The following is a 10,105-nucleotide window of genomic DNA, read 5'->3' on the forward strand; positions in this document are numbered from 1 at the left end:
TATTTCTGACAAACTAGACTGCGGCTCTGTGAGACAAGCAGACATATTATAAGTTATACTGTACAAATACTGTAGGATAGCACCAAATAAATCTCAAAATGTATACAGAATCTTTCTTGCCAGTTTCTTTTGAACTCCCAATTCCCTTGAACTGGCCAGACGGCCCTGATCTTTGCATCACACCCTGCATGGCAGCTGCAGATGGTTCTTTGCTGAAATGCAAATTCAAACAGCTGTTATTACTTAAGAGAAGACAGTTTCAGTCTGTTTCTTTTGGCTTGTGTCTGTTTTTAAAGAGTAAAACAAAATGGATTCATACTCAAGGGGCAAATAACCCACTTATAAAATGAATACCCAAAGCAAGCAAAGTCCACAGTACCCTTTTATTGTAACTCTACAGTACCTTGTAACAAGCAGGTTTTTCATAATATTCAATTGGTTACAAAATACATTTTTGTCTGCTACAATGATTTGAATCTGTTTATTGCATTGACATAGGAAACAAGCCTGCTGGGAAAGGGACAACTTCAAAGAACACCAGTTGCTGAAGCTTCACAAATACCTGGCAGGAGGGTTGTTTTTAATAAGCGTTCACAGAATCTTAGGCACCTGGTTAAATTAAAGGATTAGCTTAATCACTGTAGACTGGAATACAAACAGATGATCCAAATAACACTGCTGTAGAAGATGTGCATAAAGAGCTTGCTTTAAACACCCTACCACAGGAATCCCAAAGTACTACTGACATTCCTGGACCTTCCTCAGCTACAGCTCTTCCAAATCCACTGGCGAAAGAAAGACCTCAGCAGGTTTCCGCTCTAGTTGGTATCTTAAAACGGATTACTAATAAAAAAATAAAACTACAGAAGAAATCCCCTGAAGATGGGATGCTTGATTTGAAGGCACAGTTGGAAAAAGAAAACACCCACTACCTTGCCATGTCATTAGCTGCAGTGGAAAATGATCCTCTTTCTTGGTGGAAGGACCATGCCGATGCTTTGCCCCTGCTCTCCAGCTCAGTGAAAAAGCTGTTTTGCATCCCAGCCACTAGTGTGCCATCAGAGCGTGTTTTTAGTTCTGATGGATATATTGTAACACCCTTTCGATCAGGTCTTTCACCAGAACATATAAACATCTTGGCGTCTACACAAAAACCTGAAATGAGTGCCATTTAAGTTTGTTCACCTCATGCCAAAGAAAATATTTTGTTTTTATGTCTGTTCCCCCCCCCAAGAAAATACAAGAAAAACACAGAAAACGCCTGGACAATTATGTTTTCAGTTTAAAAAAAAAAAAAAAAAAAAAAAAACAATGGGGATGATGACTGAGTTCTTTCTGAAGCAGGAGAGTTATTAAACAAAATGTAAGGCTTATTTTATTTTACTTTGGAAATGCTCCATTTTTTTCTGCATTTCAAATATAAAGAGTATTGTATAAATATCTATTGAATTATAAGTAAGCACCATATTTTTTTTTTCATTATTTCATACCTATTATAGCTTAATAAATAGTAAACCTTATAAATTTGTAAGGTTTTTTGTTGTTCTTTGTAAATAATCATGTTTAATAACAAACACAATACTCGTATGAGAACGTTTTCATATCGTGACACCCCTATATGTGTGTTGCAGATATGTCTTGTTAACGTTTTCATATCGTGACACCCCTATATGTGTGTTGCAGATATGTCTTGTTAACGTTTTCATATCGTGACACCCCTATATGTGTGTTGCAGATATGTCTTGTTAACGTTTTCATATCGTGACACCCCTATATGTGTGTTGCAGATATGTCTTGTTAACGTTTTCATGTCGTGACACCCCTATATGTGTGTTGCAGATATGTCTTGTTAACGTTTTCATATCGTGACACCCCTATATGTGTGTTGCAGATATGTCTTGTTAACGTTTTCATATTGTGACACCCCTATATGTGTGTTGCAGATATGTCTTGTTAATGTTTTCATATCGTGACACCCCTATATGTGTCTTGCAGATATGTCTTGTTTCGTGAACGGCAATGGTAGGGCGCAGCCCTATTTTTATGTTGCAATTTAGTTGAAACCGCCTGGTACTGTTAACACACCCTGAGACATTTAGTAAAGGTACCGCGCTTAAGTGAATATGGTTACATACATTATTCATTGTAGTTAAATGACTCTCACGCGGCATCTTTTTCCATGTGATTCATTGCGTGTGCTAGGTTGCCTGTCACTCCTTAGTGAATACAGCAGGTGTACAAAGCACGCAGTAAAGGGGCTTATTGCGTGCAAAACATGTTACCGCTGTTTATTATTTGTTTATTTAGCAGACGCCTTTATCCAAGGCAGAGACTAGGGTGTGTGAACTATGCATCAGCTGCAGAGTCACTTACAACTACGTTTCACCCAAAAGACGGAGCACAAGGAGGTTAAGTGACTTGCTCAGGGTCACACAATGAGTCAGTGGCTGAGGTGGGATTTGAACCGGGGACCTCCTGGTTACAAGCCCTTTTCTTTAACCACTGGACCACACTGCCTCCTAGCCACCTTTTAGTGCATGAGGCCCAAATCTGGTTTTATTAGAAATTCCCACACCTAGGCCTATATGCTACACATGTTCACAATTATTTTTAAATTCTGTATTAAAACAATATACAGCATTCTGTACAAAGCATGCAGGATAAAGAAAAGCTTTCACTGCTTTTATTACCAAGTCAGTTAGAAGAAGGGAGAGCCCTGCTGATTTTGATGTGGAGCTGTGCTGGTAATAGTAAGTCTAGTCAAACAGAACACATTGCACACATTAACGTCAAGTATTGTAGGGGGCCCTGGACAAAGCATATCCGCCAGGCCATCAGAGTTAGCAAGCAAGCCAAAGTAGCATTAAGACATGTTCTTAAAAATAGAATGTACTGTCAGCCAGGGCTTCGAGTAGTAACTCTTACTGCACATAATTTCACAACTTAATAGATGCATTGTTCTGTACTAAAGATCAAATGAAAACATCCCGAAAGCCTCACCTGCTTCTTTAAGAAAACCATTAACCTGCTACAGTATACAGTATCAAATCTGATGACTTCACGAGAGACCTGAAGTTGAACTGTATACAGTTCCTGCTTACTCAAATAACGGATTGTCCCAAAACCATTACAGCAGTCCCTCCCCAGAGACAAACTGCACAGCTACGAATTATGAGTATTATTAATTATTTTTATTATTAACAACAACTTACATGCGGCTTGTCAACTGATCACAGAGATTGGTCGTGCCTCCATGATACGAGTCGCTAGCACAGTTTGCATTCAACTTTTTATGGTCATATGGACATCTAACAAAAAACCCAAACAGTAGAGGGTTTGAGACATGTATTTCAATACAGCTTATGCTATGCAACGCTTTGCTGTCGAGAAAGTTCTGCCTCTGGATAACACGAAATAGAGGGATGGATGGACAGGGACGGTGCTCAGTTTTCAAAATTAAAATGATTAGAGTTAGTATTTCATACTTATACTACTACAGCACTTCTCTTAATATTTTCACTCCCTGAACTGAAGACAAGCACCTGATGTACCATTATCTTGTTCTTTAATGAATTCATTTTGAGGTCACCAGGTTGCAAGCCACAAGGAAACTTTCGCCAAGATGTGAATCAGATCTGATATCTTCTGACAGGACTGCAGCATGTACTGTAATATAGCAGGGATTCACTCAGAGGGAACAGGTTTAATACTCTGTCGAAACCATCCTGCATTTGCATAATCACTGGAGAGATATCCAAGGCAATTGTCAAAATGATGTTAAGATTAGTAATGCAAATGGCTATGAAATTATTAGTTGTTTAATTTTACTGCACTGTTTCTCCTTAACATTTTGCTTGTTCTGCAGCATGACGTTGCTGTGATTTTGCCTGAGGCTTTGGTTTTACTTACTGCAATCTATCATTATGCTTCTTAGAAGTGTTTTTCTTTCCTTACATCATGAAATACTATTTTCTTTTTCTTATCAGACCACTTTTTTTTAATCTTTCAGCACTTAAAAACAAATCCCCACATTAGGAAGATTTTTTTTTTAAAGCTTACTGTACCCCAGCTGATCTATTCCAGACCAGGATATCACTCGATGTGCTATTCACAATAAAACGTGTACAGTACACTCACTCCCTCCAAAGGCACAATGAACCACCACCATGTATTCAGTTAAGGAAACCTGTGACACTGTCATCATGTGTAGGTCGCTTTTTATTTAAATATATCTTTTGAGAAATTCACAGGTTTTGTTATTTCAGAAGAGATTTTTAAACAAGTTTTTAGAATACTTTTTCAATATTTTAATAAAAGTAAAATAAGTGTATAAAATAAAATAAGTGTATTTTATGAAGTTGTTACTGTTGGCTTTATATCCAATATTACAAATGGAATATTGTCTGTTTTTGTAGAGAAGTATTAGAAATAACATTTCTGAAATTATCTGGCACAACAAAATGTATCAAATAAACTAACGATGCTTTTAGGAAATACACAAAATCTTATTTACAAACAAGTTCTGAGTAATTAAAAAAAAGTTATTTATTCCATGACATTTCTAGACTACTGTGTATTGTTTGAATCTTTAATTAACAGGGCCACCCTTAACAAATTATACATGGTAGAGTGTATAAAAAATATTTGAACAGGGTGACAAAGACAGGTCGGGCAGGTTACAGCAATTTATTTATTTATTTTTCTGCAACAACCATTGAAGTAAAGGGAGTATTTTCAATGCCACGTCAGATGTGTGTTTGTGTGGGAGTGTCTTGACACTGGCTCTCAAATTCCTGTCAACAGTTCACATCCTCGTGCTCTAAAAATACAGTACCACCACCTCAAACCCTTCTATTGAAACACCTCTTACAACAATTTGACCATGACCAAATATGTTTGACTAATGACCAACCCTATATATCAGTGTGTTGTTGTAGTTTAAAATTCTGCATGAAAACAGCTAAGCAGACACACTCTCTTGTGACAATAACATTTAAAAAAAGGTTTTTAGAACAGTTTTTTTTGACAGCATTTCGTTCTGTGCCTTTTCCATTCTTGGCATGCCTTCTGTCTATGAAGTAGAAGCCTCAAAAGCTGAAATCCAAACAAACACCAGTGTTGGTATATTTGTGAAAAGTAATTTGTGCTTTTTTACACGCCTATTTTTTTGACAATTGCCACTGATTCTCAAACACTCAAAACAGGCAAGGCAGATTATTATACACCTATCCTAAAGTAGCAACGTTTACCACTCGACAATGCTGAAGAGGGGGGTCTTGGTCAACCCAAGTTGCCTGAAGCCAAAAAACCTAATTTGTCAAGCCCCAGGTGCCAAGAACACTAGTAAGCTGGGAAGTCTAAAGCATAATGTATTCTTGTATTGTTTGCTCCAGCTCAGCAGCCACTGCCTCCATTCCAGACCCACTTTCAACATTAGAAGCAAGCTGTAGCTGCAGGGTAGGAAATGCAGGATAGCGTTAGCAAGATGCATTTCTGTAGACTGTAGCCCACTTTTGGTTTTCTTTAACTGATGAGCCTGGGATATGTAAATTAGAAAAGACATGCATGTGCATCTTTGACATAAATTTCCATTTCGATTAGCTCAGAAAAAGATTTTTAAACCATAGTGTAAAATGTAATTTCTCTTTGAAGTATAGCCCACTGTGCCTGTCTTGAATCAGCAGCCTGCTCCCCTCCCCCCTCCCCCCTCTATACATTTGACAGGTACATAGATAAATTGCTAGATAGATAGACAGAGACATATACAGTAGATAGATAATGTATAATTAAAAATGATCACTTTTACAGTAAAGGGAGGTCAGCACATTGCTATATTAAATTAAAGATAGCACATTCTGTACCCCGTCCCTGTGTCCACCACCTAAGACTCCAGTACCTCTGTGCAATGTACGGAATTCCATTATACAATAGAAATATTGCATAGAAATATTTGTAAGAAAATAGGTGTAGAGTACATAGAGTAAAACTTAAATGCTTTATTGTTGGTACAGACCTTTAACAGACAGAAAGCTACATGTATTTGTCTTTCTAATAAAACAACCGTAAACCACATACTTGTTCACTTATTTGGAATCAATATAGCTGCTGATTATTTTTTACAATTATTTTTATTCATTTTTCCAATTTTCTCCCAATTTGTGGAATGTCCAATTATTATTTAACCTGGCTCACCGCTGCAACCCCCAATCTAACTCGGGAGAGATGAGCACTCGCACTCGCGTCTTCTGAAATGAGTGCTGTCAGCTGTCCGCTTATTTTCGCACTTTCCCCTAGTTGACCTAACCCCTACCCCATCCAGGCAGTGTTTGGCCAATTGTGCACCGCCCCCTAGGAACTCACGTCCACGGTCGGCAGTGGCATAGCTCGGATTCGAACCGCCAATCTCCAGACTATGCGCCACTCAGGAGCCCCACTGCTGATTATTTTTAATGAAAATCATCAATCCTCTACAGTACATTAATCCAAATATTCCTTGCCCGGATTTAAGACAAATAAATGGCACAGCGACCTCCATTTTAACCACAGTACTCTCATAAACATGACAAACAGTTGTACCACCATAACTCATTCACTGCTAAAATTGGAAGCCTCTGTAAATTCAACCCACTTGGAAAGACAGAATGTAAATAAATCAAAATTCCACTGCCAGGAAATGTATTAAATTATACAAGTGCAAGGCTTTTGTTTTTAAACCTGCTACACCCAGCCATGCCTTCTTCAGAGATACACCTAGAGTAACATTCAAAAACATTAAGCACTAGTCATCGAATTTAGTTCTGGGGACTGATGATCATTCAATAACAGCATATGTTGAATAATTTCAGTATGAGAAAATACTTGTATAACAAGAAGAATAAAACAAATACAGCAATTTTATACAAATCTGTGATCAAGGCCAAGAAGACAAGCCTGTAAAAAATGTCTTTTAGATGACATGCTTTCCCTCAAGGACTGTGACTGTTTTCCAATGAGCACTGGCTTGAAAACATATTTCAACGAGTAATGAAGCTGTCACACAAGATCACAGTTTATGAGTTTAATGTATTCTCCTGCAGAAATCACACTCTCCAAATATAGGATTTATTGTTGTACTCTGTAGACTATACTATGAAAATGAATAACACATTTACAAAATATAACTGATGTCACACAATTAACAAGTATTCTCTGATATAATACTGAAATTATTCAACATATGCTGTTGAATGATCAGTTTTCACAAGGAAAACAAAAAAATACTGATTGGTTTTATGAATATCTTAGTTTCTCAAATGAAAGGCTAACATTTTACCTCTAGGGCTAAGCATTTACTGTAGAGCAATTTATATAGGAGCAAAGTTCATTTCACTTTTAAGATCAAATGTGAATTATAATCATTTAAAATGACACAAACATTTCACATGACAGGCAAACCACATGTTTCTGCATTGTTACAGTAATCCAGCACTCCCTTTACAAGATTCCTATTCAGGGCAAGGTGATGCAGCATGAGCTACAACCTCAACCTTAGTCTTCAATCTGACTTGCAGCAAGACTGAACCTATTCAACTTGCACAGAGGGCCCATCTGTGACTGCTAGATGCTCTAGCACCTGCCACCACAACGACGACCCTGCTGCTCTTCAGTTTAAATACAATGGGGATTGGGACAAAAATCTGACACCCTTCTGAGCAAATAGCACCCTTTCAACTGATAATTAAAGCATGCATATTGGATGTGTTATAGATAAGCCTCTTTCAGCAGTCACAGTTTTAAAACAAAGACTTGAAAGATTTCCAGCAATTTAAGATTTGTATATAGTGAAGAAATACAATGAGATGATAGCACATCATTTCTTTAGAGATTAATAGAAGATGTATCCAACTAATTACAATACTGAGTCATACTCATTTCCTGTTTGCTTATTTTGACCCTCTGTTTTGGCTGTCATACTGCAAGTTGGCATTTAATTTGTTACAGTCAGAAAAGGCCTTACGGTATACTGTGGGCTCTGACCTCAAATTAGGAGCGATGACAAAATGAAACGTGTTCATATAAATCAGGGTTTTGCATAATTGAGTGCAAATAGTACTCCAAAGCATTCAAGAGGTTTGGTAAAGTATCCTGCTGTTGAATGATAGACTGGTTTTAAGTGTTGTATCCGCTGGGTCAATTATTCTGGGTTTTTCTAAAACATTCAACAAAACCCAGATAGGGAAATGTGGATGACCAAGTTTCTATTAAAGAACAGAAATGTCCCACAAATAATTATACATTTACCTAAAGGTTTTTTTGTTTTTTTTTTGATACAGGGAATTCCCCCCCTGTGAGGTTGTGTGTCAATGAAAATTTGGTCAGTTTTCTTACAGTACTTCACAGATTGAAGTACAGGCAGTGTTCATAGAAAGCAGAAGCTTCCAAGAGCTGGAAATCCCAGAAGAAAAAAAAAAAAGTATTTCAAAGATGATTTAAAGTGAAAATGTACTTAAGGTTGGAGACAAAAAATACTGTGAGCCAAACACTGAACACTGTTTTAATAAGAACAGACTCTGTATGGAATTTCACTAGTTAAAAATACACAAGACATTTAAAAACACAACGCCATGCTGTCTTGCGTGATGAGGACATCATTTGTTACTGCGTTGTTGAATGTGACGAATGAACAGAAAAACGGCGTAAATTAGAATATGAGTGACTCTGTTCAAATTACTTTCTAATTAAAATGTGTAGCTCTTCAAAATATATTAATATCGCAATTGGAATCTCTGCGGCAAAACCAGCAAGTGGTAGCCAATGAGCACTGTGTTGTTCATGCGTCTGGCTCGTAATAATATAAGCTGACGATACAGCCGCATTACTGAAGTAGTATAATAATAATAATAATAATAATAATAATAATAATAATAATAATAATAATACAAGAATTTGTCTTTAATACAATATGTCACGGTGTCAGAATTCAGCACCCTGTGGTATTTACTGTATTTGACCAAAACTCGCAAACACAACAGTAATATACAACTCTACATTAATAATTTCAAAGATATTTTAATAATTCAAATTCGTTAAACCAGCGATGACTTACATCCTACTGTACAGTGGTAAGTACATTAAAACCAGGATGCCGCCTGAGCAAGTGAAATACACAAAGACACTCTGACTGTAGGTTTTGATGTATTACTATGTGTAAGTTGCAGTGTATATTGCCTTACCCAAGACACCCTATATATGTACTGTGTTTTTTTTTTTATACAGCGATGCAGCTCGCTTGCTATATTACAACAGGCGTAATAAAGAGTATTAAAAAAGAGAAAAAATGTTTCGTTTGGGCACATTTTATTCAGGCCTACCACGAAACGAAACACCCGCCCCAATTTTGGCTGCAAACAACCGTTTCAATCCTGCAGCTACCCAGTAAAAAAGTCCAACAATTCCGTGTGTAATCGATTGTGCTATGTTAAAAGAAAGAGCATCCCCATGCATTCCCACGGTCACTCCACCAGACCGGGTAAACACCGCTAATGTTTAGAGAGCTGCGGAGTCTGTAGAACGCAGCCAGAACAGAGGCAATCAAACTCGTCTTACCTTGGAAGCGTATACGAACACCGGTTTTAAACATTAACTTTCCATTCAGCACGGTTCAGAGTCCCGTTTTTACAGATTTAAAGGGTTATAAAGTTCAACAGCCCTAGTGTGTGTGGGGGTTTTTTTTTTTTTTTTTTTCACACTTCCTATGTTTCCACGTCCACCGAAACTAAACACTGAAACTCACTAGCATCAACGAGCAGCCAGCCAACAGCACAACAAGACCCAGCAGGCAGTCAGTGCTCGACGTCAAGCAGCCCACTCCACGGGCATGCGCCCAAATTAAAGGGGACGCTGGCTGATAGAGTGTTGGGTGCTGGAACGCAGTTAATCGCATATTTGAATACCCACCCGTCTACACAACACATGTTATAGATTATTACAATAATTCACTCACCTAAGCTTATGTTTTGTCATCTCCGTAAACACAAAGGCAAAGAGTAGTGTAACACGGCGGAAATAGATCAGTTACCCCGCCTTTCAACAAGACAATAACCTACTTTTCCAGTTTGTTCGCATG

At 37.6% G+C, this 10,105-nt stretch overlaps 1 protein-coding gene across 7 annotated transcripts in view; it reads right to left on the reverse strand.

Annotated features, from left to right (window-relative positions):
• Nucleotides 1-10,105, reverse strand: part of LOC117408183 (ecotropic viral integration site 5 protein homolog) — a 56,338-nt gene extending 46,233 nt beyond the window's left edge. For 3 of the 7 annotated variants that reach the window (XM_059031570.1, XM_059031568.1, XM_059031567.1), the window contains exon 1: nt 9,773-9,860. In XM_059031570.1, the coding sequence (XP_058887553.1) occupies nt 9,773-9,778 (6 nt within the window). In that variant the 5' untranslated portion in view covers nt 9,779-9,860. Of the gene's footprint in view, nt 1-9,585; nt 9,862-9,982 lie in introns of those variants that run through there. The other 4 variants (XM_059031569.1, XM_034013169.2, XM_034013163.3 and 1 more) reach the window with 3 other exon arrangements.

This window comes from Acipenser ruthenus, chromosome 10 (genome assembly GCF_902713425.1).
Source record: "Acipenser ruthenus chromosome 10, fAciRut3.2 maternal haplotype, whole genome shotgun sequence".
NCBI classification, from domain to species: Eukaryota; Metazoa; Chordata; class Actinopteri; order Acipenseriformes; family Acipenseridae; genus Acipenser; species Acipenser ruthenus.